General features: G+C 44.4%; 1 protein-coding gene and 1 long non-coding RNA gene across 9 annotated transcripts in view; one reads left to right on the top strand and one right to left on the bottom strand.

Annotated features, from left to right (window-relative positions):
• The window catches only part of PGBD5 (piggyBac transposable element derived 5), a 64,844-nt gene extending 63,538 nt beyond the window's left edge, over positions 1 to 1,306 (top strand). For both annotated transcript variants that reach the window (XM_074896720.1, XM_074896721.1), the window contains one exon: positions 1,101 to 1,306. In XM_074896720.1, coding sequence (XP_074752821.1) covers positions 1,101 to 1,296 — 196 coding nt within the window. In that variant the 3' untranslated portion in view covers positions 1,297 to 1,306. The remainder of the gene's footprint in view (positions 1 to 1,100) is intronic.
• On the bottom strand, positions 68 to 23,103 carry LOC141956298 (uncharacterized). 7 transcript variants are annotated; one of them, XR_012632881.1, is made up of 5 exons: positions 22,842 to 23,103; positions 17,981 to 18,115; positions 13,586 to 13,700; positions 6,544 to 7,402; positions 68 to 175 (listed from the first exon to the last, which is right to left on the bottom strand). It is a non-coding gene; the product is annotated as an uncharacterized LOC141956298 (long non-coding RNA). The 7 variants fall into 7 exon arrangements; XR_012632883.1 differs by lacking the exon at positions 68 to 175 and adding an exon at positions 199 to 394; XR_012632882.1 differs by lacking the exon at positions 68 to 175 and adding an exon at positions 2,599 to 2,684.
• Positions 23,104 to 24,808: the final 1,705 nt, after the last annotated feature.

Raw genomic sequence — 24,808 nt, forward strand, 5'->3', positions numbered from 1 at the left:
CACTGCTATCAGCAGATGGTGTTTAGGTGGTTATCTGTCCCAGTGATACTCTGTCACCTGGAGCCTGAAGAAAAGGACATTCAGTTGTGGATGTAAAGCAGGTCTAGGTGATCTGGGAGAGCAGAATGTAGATCTTTTGGCTCCTGAATTCCATTTGGGGTCCTCAGCATTAGCTCTTAATGTAGCAGGGAGAAACAGAAATAAGTGAGAATAGCAGTGGTGAAGATTGGCTGTGGGAATAGTGGTGGAAGTGCAGACTTCAAGAACTAAAAATTGAGGAGAGAGAAAAAGCAGTGGGGATTTTCCAAGCCAGTTCTGGGCAAGGCAGCAAGAATTCAGTAGAAGAGGTGAAAGAGGAGGAGGTGGCTACTGGAGACTGATGTTGGGATCTGGTCTGAGGAAATCAATATGAAAAAGAGGTGAGGTTTAAATGGTTACAAAAAAAATGAAAGAAAAGTAGGAAAGTGGGAAATCTTATGACCGAAGAGCGAATATTCTGGTGGTCCTAGAATTAGTCAGAACCTAAATATAAGGATGTCAGTCCTTTCTAATCCTGCCTCATGGAGAGGTGTTCCACATAACAGCACTGCACACACTGGCTGTACTCCCACATCCTCCCACCTACTGTTGACAGCAGCAGAAGTCATTCTTTGCATGGAATAGGGATAAACAAGAAGAGAAGCATCAGCAGTCTTCCCTAAACTGTAATGTAATGTGCATGAGGGCTTTTTAGTTACAAATTGAAGGGATTCAGACCCATAGCTGCCATCACAAGGATGTTTGTCACAGGTGAGCTCAAGGAGTTTGTATTGGTACTCTTATGTGGTGTTGTACAGCTGTTGCTGAGGTTTTGCATCTGAGAGCAAGGAAGTCTGTTATTTTAGACGCTACTAGAAATTTCCAAAATTGTGCAACTTAACTGTAAATGACTGTGAAATACATTGTACAACATTTCTTAAGATGATGCTTGCACTAGGTTTTAAGTCCTTGGTCTGCTTGCCCTTTGGGACTGCAGGATCTTTGGGATTATTTCTTGCATCCCAGCTGCAAGAGTTTGGCTGAACAGTGTTTTTCCCTCCCCTTCTCTCTTGGCTTTTTAGGTATTTCATTTCTCACAAACCAAACAAGACCTGGCAACAAGTATTCTGGTTTGCCATCAGCATCGCTATAAACAATGCCTACATCCTCTACAAAATGTCAGAGGCCTACCATGTGACAAGGTATAGCCGCGCACAGTTTGGTGAAAGACTTGTAAAGGAGCTTCTGGGCTTGGAAGACACCTCACCCTCCCATTGATGCATTGCTCTTGGTGGCATAGGCAGGAGGTGGAGGGTAAGCAGAAGATAATACCACACCTGGAACAGCAAAGCAAGGAACTTGTGACACCACCAGTGCTGTCCTTACCCAAAAATGCCAAGTGATGCCACTAGAGAGGTGGAAACTTTGTTCCTAGTAGCAGCTGGATGTAAACATGTCCTGCAGAAGGTGCCACTGGAAAAGCTGACACGAAATTGCATATGTGAATGCCCTGTGTGAATCTGTATATCAGAAACAGACTTAAATTAGTTGTCATCTCAATACTATTTGTTGAACAGGGTCATACTGTAAAGTTCCGCTTGGGCTAAGAGCTTGTCATAAGCTGACATAGCTCAGCAGTCCTAGGCGGGCATTAGAGAAAACTCTAAACCTTGCTTGGAGTTACTCAATTCTGAGACACACAACACAAGTCTGCACCATGGGCTGTGGTGGAGAGTGCCAGCATCCTGTAAGGCATCACTGCTGTCCTCCCAGTGTGCTAAACAAAGCAGTTCAGGTGCACGAACACTGAAGCGAGCCTATTGACAAACAAAACCTTCACAGGCAGTCAGCCAGGAACTGAGGACCCATTAAGACTTTTCCTCTTTTGTTTTTTTTTTTTTTTTTGTTTTTTGTTTTGTTTTTATTAATGTAATGTAAGGCAATTTGATCCTGGTTAGAACACAGCAGAATTAGGAGAAACCAAATACATTAATGAATTTTAAATGGAAATACTTTACATTGATTTTCTTTTTTAGCCAGGATGAAACATTTTGTACACAAACAGTGAGTAATATTGTAAGTATTAACAGTGAGTAAACCAGTAAGTAATACTGCCTCACATCTTAACTGCCACGGTTGGTGTACAGGTGAGAAATCAGAGTATAACAATTATATTTTTTCTTGATTTCAACTGTATCTTAAATGTTGCTTAAAAATCTAATGTAATGGACTGTTAAGTTTTTAGGAAGAACAATTTCTTTCTTTTCCTTTTTTAACGGTCAAGACTTTTTTTGTCCATTTTAGAACTTCATTTGGCACACAGTTGGCAAGAAAAAAATAAGTCGCTAATAGCAGTGTGTTTCCCATTATCACTGCAGGAGTGTTCCCTAGGAATTTGTCCTGTTAGAATTCAGGGCTTGTCACCGTAGTTGTAATTAAGCAGGTTACATGTTTAGCAAAATAACATAGCATTGTGTTTTACAAAAAGAAAGAAGTCCAGTTGCAACCAGACCGTAAACCTCACTCAAACAGCAAACCCAAAGAGTTCTCCTGTTCTGAGTAACACTATAGAGGACAAGTGTTGTCACGAGCTGGTGCCCAAGGCTGAAACGTCACTTTTTGGTGCTGGTGGAATCTGAATGCTGATGAAGTTTTGGAAAACAATGCTGAGAGAGAGAGGTATGATTGAAACAGGGGAGAATTGATACTGAGGTGAAATACTACTCTGCCCTCTACACATTATTGATTTCAGTCCACAACTCAATCAGCAAAAAACTCTGTATTCTAAAGGTTAGCATAGATGGACACAAACAGCACTGCATTAACTTACAGGGCAGAAACCATGTTGCTTAGAGGGCCAGCTGGTTTTAGGTCCCCAAGCCCAAAAAGTTTTACTGAAGAATGACTTGGGTTGATTCAAGAGGAATGAAGGGATTGATTGATTGATTGATTGATTGATTTATTACTGACAACTTTACAAGGTTATATGTGTCTATCTGGCAAGAGACAATAGAGGGTAACCAACAGAAATTTGAGAACTCCCCAGATTTCATCATTATGTGATGTGCAAATGCGTAGCATATAAATCATAACAGAGGAAGAATCCAGCAGGGGTTAGTAAATTACTGACTAGCCCAAAGAGCATCCTTGCACTGACATCCTTCTATTTCCACCAAAGTCTTTTTTTTTTTTTTTGAGTAGACTTAGAGGCAGATCTCAGCTGGTTGCAGGGAGAGTGAGGGGACAGCCAACTCCACAGGGCCTGGAGACTGTCCCACACATCCTGCTCTGCCTGCTGCATGATGTACAGCAGTGGGTTTGCAGGTGGTTTGTACCACTCTAGTCCTTGGCAATACCAAGCTGCATAGGAGCCCAAGGATGAGTTCAAAACTTCTTGGCCCTCCCGAGAACTGAGACCACCCCTCTTCAGACTGAGTGTGTGAGCTGGTTCTTGTCAGGCTTGTAAGTATTCAAAGACAGAAAGGAGCTTGTGTGAGGCATGAGAAACAAATGCTCAGCAATATAAGCCCACAGTTTCAATTTTTTTTTTAGGGAATTCCATAGAGATACCTAAAGGCAAATGGTGTTCTTATTGCTCCCTCTTCAGGCAATGGCAGCCTATATTGCCACAGTAAGAGTGGCTACAAGTTCATTATGTCCTGTAAATTTATACAATTGTCAAAATTGGGGCAGTAAGAAAAGTGGCTGAACTTTGCTGATGGGACAGCTTGAATGAACAGTAGCTGCTGGGAGCCCAGCTTCCTTGCATTCTCCTGAAATGCTGGAGCCTTTTCAGGGTGTACATGCCCCCCAGCAGAGAGGGGGAGGTTTGCAGGACCTCCTTGGAGCCACTTGGCATTTCTGAGGAATAAGCACAGCACTCTCCAGCTATGTCGTAGCCTCCTGTGATAGATATGGAGCCCTTGGCCAATTGTAACATTACTGTGTATGCTTAAAGGCTTGGATCTAGGCCATCCTGTACAGAAAATGCCTTTTCTTTTTCAGGTGACAGTAGGTCCAAAACCTTGGAGTGTTTGATTTTCCACTAATGTATGCTGTTAATTATGTGGATTACTTAAGCTAAAATCATGAGGTCCTAGCTTTTTGCCTCAGGGACTGGGTCCTGAGTAGTTTTCCCTAGAATTGGTGTTGATGGGGGATTACACAGTGGCTGACTATTACAGGGAAGATGCTTTAGTCTCCTTTGTAAAGGAGAAAAATTAAGACAAAATTATAGCTTTGCAATGAATTTCATTTTCTTAGCCTTAACCATCCCTCATCATTTTGAACTGGTGCCCTAAACATGCACAAACATTCCATAAGTAAATGAAAATATTTATATATATTTATATGTACAAAATGCCTGAAAGTTGTCTGTCAAAGCCAACAATCAAAAGCCACCAAAGCATAGTCTATATCCACAGATGACAATCCCACCTCATCTTTTCCATCTATTGACTGGGAGTGGATAGGGGTTGGGGAAAATTAAGATTTCTCCTTGTTGAAAAAGCATCTTGCACTTTCTCTGTGTTAATACAAACAAGGCAAATTAATTAAGGAAGAAATTGAATCATTTTTAAAAGGCAAAATTTTGTTAACTGCAGCTCAGATTCTGTAGCATTTCCTTTACTGCAAACTGGCTTACTCAGATTTGGTTCCCCACCTGCTTGTAACATTAAAGCTTCTTCCTAGCTAAAGGGGAAAAAAAAAAAAAAAGGGGGGGGGGGATTAGTCTCAAAGTAGTACAAGGATGCTAGTTATAGTGTGTGCGTGTGTGTTAATTGTGCAATGGCTTGTGAAATGATAGCAAGTTTGGGTTGTTTAAGGGCTTTTTTGTAGCCTTGAGACAATCTCGGTAAGAGATCTTAAAGCTCAGCAGTAGCTAAAATGCAGTGGAAATGCCAACCAGGTCACAGAGGAATGTCTCAAATTTTTTCTGGGAGGGGAAAAAAAAGTTTGAAGCTGAAGTAAACAAGGGAGCAGCAAGCCTTGCTTCTCTCCTGCTGAACTGAAATTTCATTCACACATACTTCTGAAAACTGAAAATTACTTACTTATCGTATGCAAACTTTGTTTCAGAGAACTGAGACCATCAGTAAGACATACTGACCACCTTCTATGCACAGTACTTCTTTCAAGAAATGTCTGTTGTGCCACAATCCATTCTTGGAAACCATTTATTTTCCCAGTGTGCAATACAACACTCATTAGAGCTTAGAAGACACTGTGAAATGGTTTCCACTGCTGTTGCCTCAGCTGAAAAATGCTTCAAGGGCTTGCAGAAACTCTGCCACTTTTTACTTCAGCCCATTTGTGCACTTGACACTAGGGCACAAGTTAAAGAAACGTCATCTCCGTTTTCCATTTCAATTCTCTAGCCCCAACCCTTCTACATTTACAAGGTAGTCCAAGAATCCAAATTTATAGAAGTCTCAGTGTTCCTAATGGGTACAACTTTGTTTTCTTCAGACAATTTCTAGAGAAAAATGAGTTTAGCTGTTTCCAGACTGACATTAAGGACAGCAACTCAAAACAGCATTCTCATTCTTTACCTCCAGCTACACTTCTGTGGCTTGCTTTTTTTTTTTTTTTTTTTTCCTTTTAACATTTGTTTAGTAGACTGTCTTGAGCTGGTGGGTAGAGAAAGAAGCCTCCAGCCTACATGTCTTAGTCCCCTAGTCCTAGGGCTGATTTTTAGTGGTGGGGGGGAATTTTGCTGCACTGGTAATTCTGAGCATCTGTGCTACTTTCCATGCAAGGATTGCAAAGTGCTTTAACAACCTCAGCACTCATGAGACACCGTTAGCTCCTCAAATAGGAGCTTCCGCTCCCCTAATCAGAGACCGAGGCACAGCACAGGTAAAGGGGTGATGAAACTGTAAAGTACAGTTTGCACTCCTCTTGATTAAGTCTGCATTTTCAGTGACTTGGTTCTTGTTCAAATGCACTTTTCCAAACTAGAAATGAAAGTACGCTGAACATCAATTCCACCCTGAAGTAAGGGCTGTGGGACTTGTTCAGCACATGTTCCTTACTCCATATAGGCTGCTATGACTCAAAACCAAGTTGCACTGAAGGTAAGAGAAAACTGGATAAAACATAGCAGCCCAACCTGTCTAAAGGAGCTTAGAGGAGATAAATGGAGAATTTGAAGTTCTGCTATAGTCCAGTAACCAATGTGAAATTCAAATTACTGACTTGGGGAAAGTCACTGAGACTTAGATGGAGTATGAAGTCTTCCATCCATCTCTGTTGTGGAGTTTGCCATGACACTTTCTTGTTGCTAGGACTGATGTGAGATGAGTTGTTTGTAAAACAAGAGCTCATCTCAGTCTGGTTGAGAACACTGAGGTGTCAAAGGACTGTTAGCAAAGTTTCACAAAGGCAAGGAACTTCTAAGCTCAAAACATGTATATATTTGGCCTGTCATTAACTAGGATATTTTGCACAGACAGATCACACCTGCTTAAATGCAAGCCTATCACCAGTGCTACTTGATAGATAATCCTTCTTGTAAAAACCTACCTTTGTTTCCAGAAGCAGCATGAACTGGAACTGGAAAAGCCCCCGTATCATCATTTCACTGTTGGGGAACAGCTGAGAATATCTGTGCTTTGTACAAAAGGGCCTCTTCCTCTTCTTTTGAGAGATGGCTCTGTGTCTTCAGTAATCTAGTTCCGGAGAAGTTCCCTGCCTTATGTTTTCCTTTATTTCCCTCATTCCGTGGACTTAGAGCACATCCAAATCATCTCACAGGTTCTTGGTCGGTCTGGAAGAGGTGACCACACAGAGAGTTGGCCTTTCAGTTTACTTTTAAAGTATTACTTTGCTGATCCTGTCTGCTATTTCGCAAATCTCAGATGAAACAGGGTATTGTTTCTGAAGCCTATACTAATTGCAATCACTGTGAAGGTGTTGCCTGCTTTGCCCCATTAGTGCTGCCTGTCAGGTTCATATGGACCCAAAACAGGTATCATGCCACCACACCCACTGCTCCCATTGGAATGGCTGTAACATTCCTCAGCTTTGGATCACTGTCAAAGAGGGGCCTTTGACATGATCTGGGGAGTCTTTTGGTGTTTTGGGTTTTTTTAAGCCCTTCCACTCTGATGGGTCTGGTGAACAGCTGTTAGGTATCACGAAAAGGCCTTAAGTGGTAAATCCCTTTTGTATCGCTCTTCTGAAGTAATAATTGCTTGTATTAGATGTCAAGGTGGTCCACACGATGTGTAGTGCAAAAATCTTATCCATGAGAACGTCACTCTGCATCACCAGTGCTCATTTGATGTAACTGCAACAACCCTTGAATGCATGGGAGACCTGGATGAAGAACCTAGTGGGAAAGGACCGTAATGCCAACCGGTAGGGCCACGATGTGCAGGACCTGATTGGATAAACAAAGAGGGGAGAGATGAGTCCAATTTGGCATCCATGCTTCTTGAACAAACAGACTTCATACTCAAGCTGGTCTTATAAGTTTTACTAGGGAAGGGAAGATGCCAGGCCCATACAGTTTGCTTCCAGCCCTGGCAACTCTGTTTCTAAAACAAAAGCTGTCAAATGCTTTCACTCTTCAAGTATTTACAGCATGCTCTGGACTTCAGAGCATTTGGTCCTGTTTTCACTAATTACCAAAAAAAGCCTAGAAACCAAAAAGTAAAGCCCAGTACACTAGGTTCATCTGTCCAGAACCCCAACTCACTTGGTGTCAAAGTAACTTTGTGGTCTTGTTCTCCAATTAATCTGTGTCAAGGTGTATGCAAAATGTGACTGCTGAACAATTCACACCTCTCTATGAGATGGACTTGCTCATTTGATGAAAAACAAATTGCAGGTCTCTTGGACTTACATTTGCAACCTGGATTTTTCTTCTAGTTGTAAGCCAATTCTTTGCCTGGTATTTCAGTACTGAAATTAAAAATAACTTGACCCCATGATCTGGGGTGAGATGAGAGACAGCAAGACTCAGATTTATGCCGGAGATTAATCTGATCCCGTGTAGGTGAGGCTGGTCAGCACAGTTTGATACAAGAAGGAGTTTAAGGGAAGCAGCAGCCTTGAGGAGGCAGAGGAAAGCTCAGAGGTTGGGCATGCAGAGGGAGAGGAGCCAGGTGATCCCTTCTAACTCTCATCCTTCCAGCATGCCTACTCCCCTCCCCTGGTGCCTTTAAATTGAAAAAGGCTGCTGTTTAACACCACTAGTCTGCACAGCTGCTTTAGCAACATAAACCCTGCTTCAGCTGCATCGCTGGCCTCACTCCATGCCTTTCCTTATACTATACGTGTTCAGTAGTCATCAACCTTGGAGTCAAAGCACTGCTGCATGTCAGCGCAGCATGGAAGCAGCAGTCTGAGTAAGTGCCACAGTAGAAACAGGAAAAGTGGGGATTCTGGAAAAGGAAGCTCCCCTTCTACGTTTTGTTTTCATTTTTTTCAGTATGTGCAAATTACCTTCCATCAAATGCAGTGAGAGTACCAAATGCAAAGATGGGCCTTAGCTGGCTGAGTACTTTCAGGGTGACTCCAGCGGGCTGTGCTCACAACATCAGTGACTGTAATTCTGTTGCAAAGTTCCATATTCTTTATAAATCTAAAGATTTCCTTTGAAAGTGTGTAGATTCCAGAGGTAAAGCATACACTGTAGTTGCTTTTGTTTTTATTTTTTATTTTTAAAAAAAAACCCAACCACTTCTCAGAGCAATTTTGTAACAGCCAAGTCTTTCAGGAAATGCAGGTGTGTGACCTCTTCAGAGTAAGAGATACACAACTGTGTTCCTGCATGGGACAGGGAACTACTCTTGTGACACCAGTTTTGTTCTACACAAAGGCACGCTTGCAATAAATTTTTACAAGTTTTGTACACCATGAGCTAAATTCTGAGTTCCAAAAATGTGAAGTGTGGCAACAATAACAAAATGGATTTATAGTATCACTCTGATATCTTGTCATGTGATTTTATTTCTTCAACAAAGTTTGTTTACAATCAACAACTTTGAAATACAGTCAGATATATTACTGGTTGCTTTTCTGTCTCATTCTTTCCTGGAATAGGTGGGGAAGGTGTTTGGTAGTCCTTTGGGTGTGTAGATGAAAGAATATGGAGAAAATACCACTAAATAAATTACAGGTTCTCACTCTAAGATCATTATAGACAAAAAGCCTGACATCTTTATCCAGCCATTTAGCACAATGGCATTCTCTTTAGAAAGAACTGAGTTTAAAAAGCCTTTCAACATCATCTGCACACAGGCATAGCAAGGAGGACTGCTGCCCTGCCATGCCCTCCCAACAGCCACAAGTGGTGCTTTACAGCCACCTCAGGGTGGGGAGGTGGTAGACACAAGGACTAGGGTGGCTGTCCCAGCTCTTGGAGATATCTCTGCTGAGCTGTACCAGCCCTTTGTCCTCACTGGTCTGACTCTTCACAGAATCACAAGATCAATTATGTTGGAAAGAACCTTGAATCATCCAGTCCAACTGTTAACCTAACACTGACAGTTCCCAACTACACCAGATCCCTCAGCGCTAAGTCAACCCAACTCTTAAACACCTCCAGGGATGGGGACTCCACCACCTCCCTGGGCAGCCCATTCCAACACCTAACAACCCCTTCTGGAAAGAAATGCTTCCTAATATCCAGTCTAAACCTTCCCTGGCACAACTTGAGGCCGTTCCCTCTTGTCATATCGCTTGTTACTTGGTTCAAGAGACTCATCCCCAGCTCTCTGCAACCTCCTTTCAGGGAGCTGTAGAGGGCGATGAGGTCTCCCCTCAGCCTCCTCTTCTCCAGACTAAACACCCCCAGTTCCCTCAGCCGCTCCCCGTACTACCTGTGCTCCAGACCCTGCACCAGCTCGTTGCCCTTCTTTGGATGTAAGTTTTGCCTGTACCACCCTTGGTACCCACCAAAACCATGATCTGCATGCCAAGTAAGTGGCATTTGCAGACAAAACCAGACATGCATCATCTGTTTCACAGCCCCACGTCGACAAGTTACTACAACCTGGTTAAAACCTCAATCCACAAAGGGAGCAGAAACCTTGCAGGAGAACACATAAGTGGGGTTACAGTGGGTCTTTGCCAACAATCAGAATACAGATATCCCCTACGCCTTGGGCCTGCGGCCCTTATTCCCCGGTGGCTGCAGAGCCATCGGCCGGGGACCAGGCTGCAGAGCATCCTCCAGGTATGTGCTAGTGTGGCTCAACACTGACCTCTTGCTGTGATCTGTCAGGTGTCTGTCGTGCTTAATTTGACACGGTGCTTCTTCATAGTAAGGCGTTTTCCGCAGGAAGAAACTTAGTTTGCATCTAAGTTGTCCAAAGAAAAATTCAGATTTTAAGGGAAAATAAAACATTAACAGAACCAACAAGCAGCAAGCCCCTTGATCTATTTAGTATCTCTATGGACTCAGTCTCTAGGAGGTGACTATTTTTCTTAAGTTTCTTCGCTAGTATCAAAAAAGGGGAGGGCAGGAGAGCCTGGCATGTTCAACACAGCAAAGCTCTCAGAAATCTTTCCAACATATAGGTATCTGAATTGACAACCCTTAATGTGCTGGTCTGTAGGGCAGTCTGGATCCTTCACACAATCAGCTCCTCCAAGAAACAGGTTCCTTTTCTCCTTTGCCTTGTATTTAGAGATTATTTATTTTACTATTTTTTTAGAGACCTGGACAGGCTGGAGCCATGGGCTGAGGCCAACTGTAGAAGTTTCAATAAGGCCAAATGCCGGGGGCTGCCCTTGGGCCACAACAACCCCCAGCAGCGCTACAGGCTTGGGGAGGAGTGGCTGGAGAGCTGCCAGTCAGAGAGGGACCTGGGGGTGCTGATTGACAGCCGGCTGAACAGGAGCCAGCAGTGTGCCCAGGGGGCCAAGAAGGCCAATGGCATCCTGGCTTGTGTCAGCAATAGCGTGGCCAGCAGGGACAGGGAAGGAATCTGACCCCTGGACTCGGCACTGGTGAGGCCGCCCCTCGATTCCTGTGTTCAGTTTTGGGCCCCTCACTACAAAAAGGACATTGAATGACTCGAGCGTGTCCAGAGAAGGGCAATGGAGCTGGTGCAGGGTCTGGAGCACAGGTCGTACGAGGAGCGGCTGAGGGAACTGGGGGTGTTTAGTCTGGAGAAGAGGAGGCTGAGGGGAGACCTCATCGCCCTCTACAGCTCCCTGAAAGGAGGTTGCAGAGAGCTGGGGATGAGTCTCTTGAACCAGGTGACAAGTGACAGGACAAGAGGTAATGGCCTCAAGTTGCACCAGGGAAGGTTTAGACTGGATATTAGGAAGCATTTCTTTCCAGAAGGGGTTGTTAGGCGTTGGAATGGGCTGTCCAGGGAGGTGGTGGAGTCCCCATCCCTGGAGGTGTTTGGGTTGTCTTAGCGCTGAGGGATCTGGTGTAGTTGGGAACTGTCAGTGTTAGGTTAATGGTTGGACTGGATGATCTTCAAGGTATTTTCCAACCTAGATGATTCTGTGATTTTTTTGCACCACAATCGTCACCGCTAAGTAGCTCGGGAGGAACCCACAGGCTTCTGCTCCGAGACATGACATCCAAGATCAAGAAGTGATGAAACCACAGTGCTTGCCTGCAGCACACAGCGGAAAGCGTTGAGGCTGGAAAGGTGCAGGTGCATCATCAGGGCAATGGACTGGCATGAACATGCACTGTCTAGTGTCCACGCTCCCCAAGATGCAACCAGCCATGCCCAGCACAGTACTGGCACCTGCATGGTGGCTCCATATATTGCTGCGTAGGCACCCAGAGGCAGGAGGGACCTAAGGAGGTGATTACAAGCCACTGCAGCAAGACCAGCTGCACACCAGTTGAGATGTTCACCTGTGTCACAAACCAAATGAGAATTTCTCTGAGCTCGCTGTCGTGGTTGGAGAGCCACCCGCAGCAGCACATCGCTTTGCTCCCTGGTCCCTGGATGTGCCGTGACCAGAGCTAATGCTGTGTGTAATCAGGCTACATGATCAGAGTTGCGAGAAGAACTGCAAATCATCTTTAACACACTAATGGAATAAAGCAAGGAATTTAATTTCTGAAATTATGCAATCCAGAATCTGATTAACACTGAGACATGCACGCAGACACACACACACATATAACGTCAGCACTGTCATTTAAAACAACACCATCCATCCAGGTCAGGCCAGGGCCTGCAGTAACTCAATCTCCCGTGACATTATTCTCAAGAGAATTTGGAATTAATAATTCCAGTAATGTAGCCTTTCTTAATTAAGACAAACTTAATGTTCCATTTTGCAGTGTTTTCTAATATCCTGCCCCTCTTGCCCCTTCATCCCCAGAGGAGCAGAAAGAAAGAAGTGCCAAGTCACAAACACTGCAGAGAAGGATACCCCCAGCCATCACTAGGTCAAAGCACAGGCACTCTTAAAGCACCTTCATCCCAGACTTGATAGAGCACTTTACAGGGGGTAATGAATGGCATCTCATCAGCCCCCTGGGAAGCAAAGCCATCTTGACTCTTCAGAGACATCTCCATGCTCCAGTTCCCTTAGATTATAGCACAGATTGGATGATCAGCCAGCCACAGTTTTTTCTTTGGGAAGCGAAAAGTGATGAGAATTGAGGAGCCAGAGACCTCTCTCTCCCTCTTCTACTGTTCCCAGTTGCCCAGGTGAGGACTTGGACAGAATTCCCAAGGAATGCTGTCACTGACGTCACTGGAGATACTGCCATGAGATTCAGGTGTTTTACCAGCCTTTATTCTGCCTTTCTTTGCCTTTTTTTTGGTGTGTGTTACAGGTTTTGCCTAGGAACCCATCATCTAAGAAGCAAGAGCAGCAGCAAAGCAGGTTCTCAAGCTCACGGGGGTTTCACAATCTACAAACCTAAATGCAAATAACCTCCCCTGAGCAGAGAAGCTCACCCACCCCAGCACAGCCCTCACCCTGACGCAGAGACAGCTGTAACCAATGGTGATATGAACATGCCCAAGTGCAATAAGCCAAAATATGCTCTTTTTCATACTTCCATGACTGGGGCTGAATTTTAACCTTAAAAGAAGGGTTAGATATTCCTTCTGCCAGATTTGGAGTCCCCAAGAACAGGAAGGCAGGATTTAAAATCACAGCATTGTCTCATACCCTTTGGAGAAACAGCAAACCAAACCACTTCAGTCTCTTCGAGACAGACCCAAAATTTTTTAAAAAGGAGAACCTTGTCAAGCTTCCAGCAGCCAGGTACAATGATACCAAATAATAAACTACAAAAAAGGAAAGTTGTAAGGGAAAGGGGAGGAGGGGAGAAACATTTCTTTAATTTGCTGTAAGATCAGCATCTGCAGCCAGCCACACTGGAATAAATTGCAAATCACTCTCAGGAATCAGAAAGGTTCATTTCCTACTAGTCTATCTCCATTCCAAAGCCTTTTAACACCAAAACTGTTGGAGATAAGATTAATACATGAATTAATGTATATATGTATCTCTTGAATATTTGGACTGAAAAACTGGTCTCCAAACACAAGAACTGTCTCTCCACCCAGCCACAGAACAAAGGCCCCATCCAACACTCTCAAAGAAAAATGTAATTCTGTACCTGCCAGCTTTCCTCCAGCTTGTGCATGCTGTTCCTCTTCTCACTGATTCATCTTTTTTCAGTCTTCTCCATTACTGGGCTCAAGAACCCGCTACCACCTTGTACGGAGCTACTTCTGAGATTGAAGAGAAGCATCCCAACAGCTAGGTTGGCATAACATTTTTGTGTTCAAATAATCACCTTTTTTTGTTCCTATCCCATGATTAACATAGAGCAGGTAGAACACTTCTCTGTTCAGAAAAGCAATTTTAGAAGTGCCACTGCAGAGTTTCACAGTTTCTGTCTTTTCAGACACCAGATAATGTCAAGTATTTACTAAACTGAACATTGATGATGACCCATCTGCAGTCAGAGCAATCAGTGCTATTAAATACTGCAAATCAGGTTTAATAAACTTAGTAAAATATTAGCCCTTTTAATGAAGAGAATTTGTTATTGCAGCCAGGAGCTTGGTGCTTGTGATCCTGGGACTAGAGCAGCACTGATGTACCCAAAAGGTATCTCAGCAGGACTCAGACCAGCTGCTAAACATCTGTATTCCTTACAGGGGTCCTGGCCCATGCAATAAACAGATATTAGATAGTTTAACATATCATCCATATTCAGCAGCAATCTCTTACCTGGGATGACAGTGGCCAATTTCAAGGCATTGTGCACTACAGTGATTTTAGAAGCTGCTTTTATGTTGCATAAAATACACCTGCCTTGCCCCTGTCCTGGGGCAAGTACTCACACACCAAGCATAAATACTCAAGTAGGTTCACTGGATGCCAGCAACAGCTTTCTTCTGCTCATGCAACAAGCAAAGGAGATTCCCCAACTTTTGTTCCCACAGGCCACAGTGAAGAATCTGTTTCTTGGGATTTGTCCAATAACATCATTAAGTTGGAATGGAAACTTCTATAGAGGCAGGATGGTTCAGCAGACCAGTTGTAAACCATGTATTATGAACATCTTGCAAGGCACTGGGCTGTACATTTCTGCAATTGCTTTCCAGCAGAGCAGCCTGCAGGAGTGATGACCAAGCACCCTCCGGGCAAAGAAGACCCAGTGCCAGATGAAACTGGGCTGTAAAGGAGCTTCCCTGCTATAGCCCAAACCTCAGTCGTGCTGGAAATCCTGTCCTGCAGCTGTGTAGGTGGGAACCCAACCTCGTGCTTGTGCATCTGGATTAATCACCAGATATGCCAGACCAGCCCCCTCCTCTTCTCTCCATGTGCTCACCCTACCTGTTGTCTCCTTAGTTTTACTGCTGATGGTCCTGACTGGCTCTGCTTTCATGCTGCAAATAACCAAATTGTCTTGACACTACCAAAAAGGGAGAAAACTAGAACAGAAAGAGTGAAAGAAATAATTTTTCTCTTACTGTTTCTTTTCGAACAACGAAGAGTTATTTATAACATGGTCAGGTTCATTGTTGCGAGACAGCAGTGCCCTTTCCCAGCTGACAGAGCCTGTCTAGCAATGACAGCCTCCAAGTAGCCTGCAGGATTTTATTGCCTGAGGTAGCTTAACCCAGTTTCTCATGTGGTTAATGAAAATCAGCAATGGATGAGATTTGCTGTTGCTGCTGTTCTTTGAGATGCTACGCAAAGGCTGAAGCACCCAGGAACACATGAGCAGCTCTATCTTCTTAAGACAGATTTACTTAAAATTGGGTGGTTGCGAAGTCATCATCCCTCACTGAAAACAAAGCATTACATCTTATCTGGAGTTTAGGAGATTTACAATATGGTTCAAAAGTTGTCCTTCTCTCTTTTTGGCATCTCAGGGCTGTGTGATCGAGGCACTCAGAGGACAGCACACCGCTCCCTAGGTGGGTGGCCTAAATCCTGCTTTGCCCATCGATGCTGCAGAGCACTGAAGGGGTTTATTGCCCCTTTCTCTCCCCTCCCCATCAGTTAGGTGCTCCAGCATGCTTTCACCCCTGGCAGGCACCACAGGACAAGACAGGGGCATCCTCTCAATCTGGAGCAATGCAACCATTCCACAGCTCCCAGGGCTGAGGAGAAGTCTCCCCCACAGAGGGACAGCCTTCAGAGGCACTAGTAATGGGGCCAGCATTACATGTGCCAGGCCTTAATCCAACAATTTACATGTCAGCACGGTATGGCTGAAGGACCCAACTCTGTCCTTCCCAGCTTCCCCTGCAGTGCTCTGCAAGAGCTTGCTTTGGTACATGTCCAGCAAGAGCATCTCTGGCCAAACATCACATGAATGTCCCAAAGAAGTGTCAAGAACAGCAGATTTGTAGGTCTCTAAGCTGCTCAAAGCGGTGTGGAGAAGATGGAGCAGGAGTGTTTTAGGAAAGGATGATAAAGGGTCACTATTGTGGGATGTTTTGGACCTCTGGCACCTTCACACAGGCTTTGAGTTTCACAGGATGCTCCCTGGATTGGCCAGATCCTCCCAAGTCAAGCTATGACTAAAGAGTTTCACTGTAACTTTGCAGCAGCGGTTGGAAAAAGACGCAGAGCTTGGGTTTGGCATGGCTGCCAAAAGTTAATTAAAACAACAAAAACAAACTAAGGAGAGGGCTGTGCATATGACAGGGTTCATCCGTCAAATCAGGTAGAGCTTGTGCTTATTACATGCATCAGACCAAACTCCCCGCAGTGAGCTTTCTCTACCTTTCCACCTCCTCAGGGCTAATTTAAGAGCTGTTCTTCTCAGCCCATAATAATCGCGAGGAAAAAAAAAAAAAAAAAATCAAATTCTGTTCTGCCTAAAGGAGGAAACTGGAACAAGGGAACCGTCAGGAAACTTGTCTTGCTGCCATCTCTGGCTCTCCTAAGAAAACCTGTGCTCCAGGGCACCCAGTCAAAGAAAAACAGAGCTGCCAGCAGGATGCATGGCTTGAGCCCTCCCCATGAGAGAAGTCAGGCAAGCAGGAGATCATCTGCTGGGAAAGGAGAGGCCACTTCTCACAGATAGAAAAGCAGTGGGCTGGTATGTATAGGTGAACACAGAAGTAACAGTACTGTACAGAAAAGCAGAAAGTGAAGCCTTTTCTGTGTGGACATCTTATGCTCAGACAGCCTCTTTTGTACCTACAACACCCCCAAATCTTTCCTGTGAGGAGCAAGACCTCCCCTGCCCCAAAAGGCAGCCCCTGACAAAACAGAAAGCATCAGCTCACTAACAGAGCTCTTCACACATTATAACCCCAGCTCAGCAAAATGCTTTAAACACATTTGTGGCTATTCTTGCTCCAGCCTTTGCAGACACAGGGAGCAAGGCTGACATGAATGCCACCTCCAGTGCAAATATTAAGGCAAAGCCAGAACAGAGTGAGCAGGCTAAAAGGTCACATTCAACTCATGTAGATTTGGGCAAACCCTTTGTGTCCCCATGAAATGACCTTTTATTTGGCCAGGTCTAAACGAGATATTCCTTTTCCTCTTAATGTTAAAGTGAATGCTTTTTTTAAAAAAAAATCTTTCCGGAAAGTCATTCATGGTCCCTCAAGGGCATTTCTCACTCCTGCCAGGCTCAGTTCTGCCCTATACAGGGTGGGCACGTCTTCAGCTTCACTGCCAGAAATTGCTTTCATCCATATGAAATGGATCACAAAAGTATAGTACTTGGACTAACAAAAATGGTGGGGCCAGTTCCCACCAATCGCACAGTACAGAAGTTCCCAGGTTGCAAAAGCCACCTCCCCTTTTTGTCATCATTTCTCTAGCAATGGAACCCAGGGTGACCTGTCTTGAACCAGGACCCGCTTTGTGCCAGGTGAGGGTATTCAGAAGCTCATACAAGCCTTTCCGCAAGCACTGCTAATAAAGGTCTACATTCAGCTCGTTGAATCCAGGCTAATGGAAAATCCCATGGCATGTTTTCAGAAGTCTGTAAAAACTTGTTTTCTTCAGAAGGTCCCAAAGACTGTCCTTAGGGACTGTACAGTGAAGAGACACCAGAATGTCAAAGATGCCATCTTCTACCTAAAAGACTTATTGAGAATGATGATTCTTACAGGTTTATATCTGTAGCAGTTTTGGATAGGAAATTCTTAAAATGGCATGTGGAATTTGATCCCTGAAGGCACTAGACTTCCTCCATTCACAGTAAAATGTAAAATTCATTTCCTGATCTTTTTGAGGCTCTTTTTTTCATATTTCCTCTTTCTAGGTGAAAGTCTGAAATTTAAAAACTTTCTGCAGCCATTTGCCATTATAATATCAAAATCGACCAAAAACCTTTTCACATTTTATGCAAGAGGTTAAGGAGTCCACTTTGTAAGTAAGCTGTAGCAAAGAAAGGCAATTTGAAATAAGAGCTGGAGATGGGATTCTCTACCTAGCACATTAAGTATCAGCTGCTTGGTAATGACTTCTGGGTATGCTCAGTTGGCAGCGCTGCCTCGCACGTTCCTGGCAATGCAGTATTGCTTACCTAGCCTGCTGTTCTCCAAGACACTCTGTGCAGCCGCGCGTTTGTCCAGCCTCTGGTATGAGCTGCCCGTGACATTTCAGATGGAAACTGTTAGCAACATGGAGCAGAGGACAAGATAAGCCAGTAACCAAATGCCTAAGGAAAGATCAAAGGAATGAGGTTAACACTGAGTAATATTTTCTCCACCTGTCCTTCAAGCTCCCATCAGTCTCTGACTTAAAGATGTCTTCCTGGTGCATGTTTTACACGTTTGCATGTTTTACAGCCTTTTTTTTTCACTGAAAGGGCTTTCACATCCATGGGGTAGTTTTCAACAGTGTGAAGTACTTCTGTCTTAAACTTGGTACCTGAAAACATCCTTTTTTTGACTTCTCATTCACTGTTTGTAAAGAACAGCTGAGAGTTAACTCCTTATCTATATTCTCCTTACTTTTCAGGATCTAACCTCTTCTTGTACAGTCACCATGCCTTTCCAGCTCAAATAAGATGGAGCAAGACAATTCCTGCTCCTTGCTGATAAAGAACTTTAAATTAACAGGGAAAGAAAGTGGGCCATGGCATCTGCTCTGTGCCACTCAGCCCGTAGTTGAGATATGTCTGTCTCCCTTATTCCATTTTCCCTATGTCTCTCAAGATTTACCAGCATGCCGTGTGAATACTTTGATCTATTCCAGCACATAATCCTGTTCTGAAAAATGGGAACCACAACAGGTCAGAGATCCCAGGACAACCAATTTTTGGTAAGTTCCTTGAGCAAACTGAGAGACCCTCAAGAGTATCAGTTAAGATCAGCAGCCTGCAAGTACTGCTTGTGGACATCTAACAATGTTTTGTTTATTGTTTTCATCAAAACCCCCCACACCCTGTCTTATCACCTACAGACCCAACACTGATTTACCTTGCTATGCTGGCTTTGCTAGAGGCCAAGGAAGATGTCCACCCCTCAGGATCATTGACTCAGAGCCTCTCAGAGCACTGTCTAAAAGCTGGCTGTCCTTATTACAAACCCCAAAGTACAACATGAGTGGTAAGCATCAGTGGGAATCTTACACAAGTAACAGCCATAAGGGCCTCATCCTATTTTTACTGGAGTTGAGAGGACCTTCATTCCCCACCATCCCTCCATCTGCCTTGAGGACAGCTCAGGGACCAGCTGTAGCAACGGATGGTCTGAAAATTCTGCTTCTCAGCTAGTTTAAAAGGCTCAGTCTGTAAGGGGAAAAGTTAAGAGGCAACAGAATCAGACTCCAGAAGCTCTGATACAAAGAATATTTTGAGGAATAAAACTTAATTAGCAGACAAAATGGCTGGGAGTCAAAGCTAGATATTCAGCCTGGAACGAACTACTTATTGAAACAAACTTGAAATAGCTGACAAGAAGAGAATTAGATCAGCTGAAGAACAAGATTTCCTAATTCTCAAATTCATCAGCTTCCCAAGATGTTCAACTGCCTAAATTTTATTTTTAAAAACTGACTGTCCTAAACACTTCTGAAAATTGTATCCAGTCTTTTACATCCGAGCTGAATGCTCTTGTTGGAGGTCACATCCAAGCAGAAGCTGAGGACTTGGCACAGATATCACTGTCAAAGATGTTACAGCTTATGCTATAGAGCACAGGACAGCTAGATCTTATTTTACCTTAAACTATGAATGTACTGACTTAGAAATACATTTTAAGCTGCAACTACTCTGCAGCTGCTTCTCCACACCCTCTCACTTTGCACTTCTCTTTCTTTTCATCTTTTCTACCTAGACATCAAAATACCAGTGAGCGTGTCATCTTCTTTTGTAGATCCTACTATGACAGAAGCTCTGACCCTCATCAGTGACCTAAAGATGCCACCCTCTCTCAAATGACTTGTTCAATAGGAAAAGTAAAAGCAACATCTTCATACAATTCTGAAACCAGCTGGCAGAGCACTTAACACTAGCATGGTTTGCACCATATCATACAAAGGACAAACTGCATGCAAGATGGAGCATTTTCTTTCTCAGGAGTGTCAAAACCAAAGTGTTATGTTCCTTCCAAGTAGGAAAGTCCCTATCAAACCTTAGCTTGACGTTGAAACCAAGACCTTGGTGGAACTTAAAACCTTCTTCTCTCTCTCGCTCCCTCTTTCTCCTCTCTTGTCACTACAGGTGCTGCTGGCTTATGACTCAGGTATCAGCATGTATTGGGTTTTCATGGCAAGGTTTTGGTAGCAGGGGGCCACAGGGGGAGCTTCTGTGAGAAACTGCTAGAAGCTTCCTCTGTGTCTGATGGAGCCAATGCTCCAAGACAGAGCCACCACTGGCCAATACCAAGCCCATCAGTGACAGTGACAGTGGTAGTGTCTCTGTGATAATATTTAAGAAGGGGAAAAGAAAAAAAGCTGCACAACAGCAACTGCAGCCAGAGAGAGGAGTGAGAATATATGAAAAATACAACTCTGCAGACACCAAGGCCAGTGAAGAAGGAGGGGGAGGAGATGCTCCAGGCCCCAGAGCAGAGATTCCCCTGCAGCCCGTGGTGCAGACCCTGGTGGGGCAGGCTGTGCCCCTGCAGCCCATGGAGGTCCACGGTGGAGCAGAGATCCACCTGCAGCCCCTGGGTGACCCCACGCTGGAGCAGGTGAATGCCTGAAGGGGGTTATGACCCTGTGAGAAGTCCATACTGGAGCAGGTTTGCTGGCAGGACCTGTGACCCCGTGGGGGACCCCAGTGGGAGCGGTCTGTTCTTGAAGGGATGCACCCCACGGGAAGGACTGATGCTGGGCAGTTTGTGAAGAACTGCAGCCTGGGGGAAGGACTCATGTTGGAAAAGTTCATGGAGGACTGTCTTCTGTGGGAGGGACCCCACACTGGAGCAGGAGAGGAGTGTGAGGAGTCCTCCCCCTGGGGAGGAAGGAGCGGCAGAGACAACAGGTGACGAACTGACCGCGACCCCCATCCCCTGCCCCCTGTGCCACTGAAGGGAGGAGGTAGAGAAAATCATGAGCAAACTTAGCCCAGGAAGAAGGGAGGGGTAGGAAAAGGTGTTTTAAAGATTTTATTTCTCATTATCCCACTCTGATTTGATTGGCAATAAATTAAATTAATTTTTCACCAAGTCTGTTTTGCCTGTGATGGTAACTGGTGAATGATCTCTGTCTGTCCGTAACTCATGACCTTTTTTTTGATATTTTCTCTCCCCTGTCCAGCTGAGGAGGGGGAGCTATAGAGTGGTTTTGGTGGGCGCCTGGCATGTAGCCAGGGTCAACCCACCATACAGCAATAAGGCTGTTTTGGTATAAGTAATAATAACAATAATTATCATTAAAGGCATCTCAACTGGAAAGCAAAGCAGAACATCCCTCAGCTCAGGCTGTCTCATGAAAACAAGAGGTTTGATTTTACAGTCTAGTTAAGCCAAGCTTGAATGCCTTTCAGCTACTGAAAATAACAACACTCTTTCCATCTTGGGTGGGGTGTTTTTTGCCAACCTTCCTTACACCCCACACTGGCTCACCAGGAAGCATTCCTAACACTCCTTTTAACTGCTGCTAGCCCACAAATCGGCACAGGACAGTGACAAAACCGTACCCAAAATCTCACAGTGATGAGCAGGGAGGAGAAATACCTTAAGCAGATGTTGAATCTCCTGGCCCCACAGGATAGGCAAGCTGCTTTTATGTTTTACTGGTGCTGGGCAGGGGGGAAGTTCAACATCTTTCACCCCTCACCTGCTTCTGGTTATGAAACCCTGCCACTTTGTGCCAGCAACCTGTTCTCAAGACCCTTCAAAAGGCCAGCTCATCTCTCCAAGGTAGAACAGAATAAAGTTAATCTTGTCCTACTGCTTTATTCACTTAATAGTCTCATGGAACAGTCACCAATGCTAGCACAAGAGAGGAGAGGCAGGACCAGCACCCCTCTCCCCCTCAGCAGCAACAAATAGGCTGGCTCAGGTGAGCACAGAGCTGCCACCTAGGAATCCACCTCACACTCACTTCTAAAACAACCTGAAGGGCAGGAAAGAAGGTGACACAAAAGTTAAGAGAAAAGCATTTTATGTAAGTGGTGCTCACCACACAACCAGAGCACAGCAGACTCTTGGTAGACATTTTCTAACACTTTTTACCACAATGGCCAGATCACCGAAGGTGAAGTTTAATTAATAGAGGTATGGCAGAAAACATAGTTATTTGCTACTTCCAAATCCTTTTTAATTAAAAAAAAAATCATTGGATTAAAAACATCTGCTGGGTAGAAATAGGGACTTGAAATCAAGCAGATCCCTCTTCCTACATACAGAGCAACAACATGCTGCTCTGCTGCAAGAAATCAAATCAAATCAAAAGGGTATTTTGCACCCATTCAGACAACCTCTTGGAGGGCTGTACAGAGAGAACATCTGTGGACTGACTTTATTCCAAGTTTTTAAGCCTGATTACTAGCAGATCTTAAAATAGCTACTGGATGTTAAGCTGTAAATAAAATGTGCAGTCTAACAAAAGATGCAACCCTCACATTTGTGCTCATTCTGTAATCATGGCTTATTATCCCAGACTATTTTTTCAGTGGTCTCCATTAATTTAAAATAATTCTATACAGGAACAAGCCTCTTGCTAGAGTGTTCTATAACAAGTTATTGCTATGAAATTATTCATTGTATTTTAGGCTGAATGAGGACACAGGTGATGCATGCATGCAACACAGGTCCACATAAATTTTATGGAGTATCTACATTTAATATATATTTAAGTAAGGCAAAGTAGACGTTTGTATCTGTATACAAAAATAAAACATTTCAAAATAACTATGGCTCAGCAGTAACAACCCAGACAGGAACTGGAAAATACTCTACAGGACCCACTTCAAACAAGACAACAGTCCTTACCTTAAGCAGGTTGCAGCCTTTTAAACTCTCCTGATGTACTGGGTTTGCATGGCAAGGTTTTGGTAGCAGGGGGCCACAGGGGTGGGTTCTGTGAGAAGCTGCTAGAAGCTTCCCCTGTGTCCAATAGAGCCATGCCAGCCAGCTCCAAGATGGACACATCGTTGCCCAAGGTTGAGCCTGTCAGTGACTGTGGTAGCACCTCTAGGATAACAGTTAAGAAAAAAAACGTGCTGGATAACCTGCAGCTGAGAGAGGAACAGGATGTGAGATTAACTCTGCAGACAGTGACGAAGGATGGGGAGGTGCTCCAGATGCCAGAGCAGATTCCCCTGCAGCCTGTGGTGCAGTCCATGGTGGGGCAGGCTGTGCCCCTGCACCCATGGAGGTCCACGGTGGAGCAGAGATCCACCTGCAGCCCAGGGGGGACCCCACACCAGAGCAGGTGGATGCCTGAAGGAGGCTGTGACCTGATGGAGAGCACTAGAGCAGGATCCTGGCAGGACCTGTGGAGAGAGGAGCCCACTTTGCAGCAGATTTGCTGGCAGGACTTGTGACCCCATGGGGGACCCATGCTGGAGCGGTCAGTTCCTGAAGGACTGTCTTCCACAGGAGGGACCCCAAGCTGGAGCAGGGGAGGAGTGTGAGGAGTCCTCCCCCTGGGGAGGAAGGAGCGGCAGAGACGAACTGACCACAACCCCCATTCCCTGCACTACTGGGGGCAGAGGAGGTAGAGAAATCAGGACTGAAGTTAAGCTCAGAAAGAAGGGAGGGGTGTGGAAGGTGTTTAAAGATTGGGGTTTATTTCTCATTATCCTACTCTGATTTGATTGGTAATAAATTAAACTAATTTCCCCAAGTTGAGACTGTTGTGCCTGTGACAGTAACTGGCAAGTGATCTCTCCCTGTCTTTCATTATGTCCATCTGAGACATGAGACAGACTTTACATTTAACATTAGATTAGATTAAAAGCTTCCACTGCCAGAAGCTTGTTGTAATTATCTTTTAGTATTACCTGTCAGCTCACAAGTGTCAAAGGACATTTAAGATAGAGGATCCTCATTTGACTTCTCCAATATGATCTGCAAATGCCAGGTTGTTTCTTTTGTTTACTGCAGTTTGACAGGGCTTTTTTATTTTTGCCAACCATTAATATTAAAGATCTATTTGCTTGATTTAATTTAGAGACACTTTGAAAGGTGCTAACTAGACTTCTGGCACACAGGAAGAGTAATTTTGCACCCAAGAACTCTTCTTTCCTACAGCCCAATAGGTAAAAATCTTCCTGTCAGTACAATTAAGAGAGTAGGAGGGTTTAAGTCTTTCCTGTAAATGCTTCTGCAGGTTACACTAGCTGATCATGTCCTTGGGGCTAACTGAAAAGCTAAGTTTCTTAGACTGGAGCAAAGATCCTATTCCTGTATGCCACAGAGTGGAGAAGGATGTGCTCCAAGAACTGACTTGAGGCATCTCTGAAGCCGGACAAAATGCCACAACCACAGGTGAGACTTTTTACTTCATTCAGTCATTCTCCTTCTTCCCATTTACCCTGTCCCAGAGAAAACCATATCATCCACCAGCTCTGCCAAGGTGATGCTGTAATTGAGCACCATGCCCTGGCTGCAGCTCCACTTACTCTTATAGCAGTAGAAGAATTTCACACTTTAACAGCTGTCCATCACCTACCATGGAAGATTTGTTCCCTCCCCAACTGTGCCAGTGCAAGTTCACTTGGAAGCTCTCTAAACTAGACCTGTGTAATATTTTTCCCCCAAAGACACACTTTTAAAAAAAAAGTTTTGGTTTTAAATATGGAGTATTTAAGATCTAGCTTCAAGTGTACCACAGACATCTGAATTACTACCCTGAACAACAGAAGGACAACGGGAGCAGGTGAGGACAGGCACCACAATCAACTATGAGAGCTGCTGCTGCAATCATCCTGGAGGAGGCCCTGTCATGCTTGGCA

This window comes from Athene noctua, chromosome 1 (assembly GCF_965140245.1).
Source record: "Athene noctua chromosome 1, bAthNoc1.hap1.1, whole genome shotgun sequence".
NCBI lineage: Eukaryota > Metazoa > Chordata > Aves > Strigiformes > Strigidae > Athene > Athene noctua.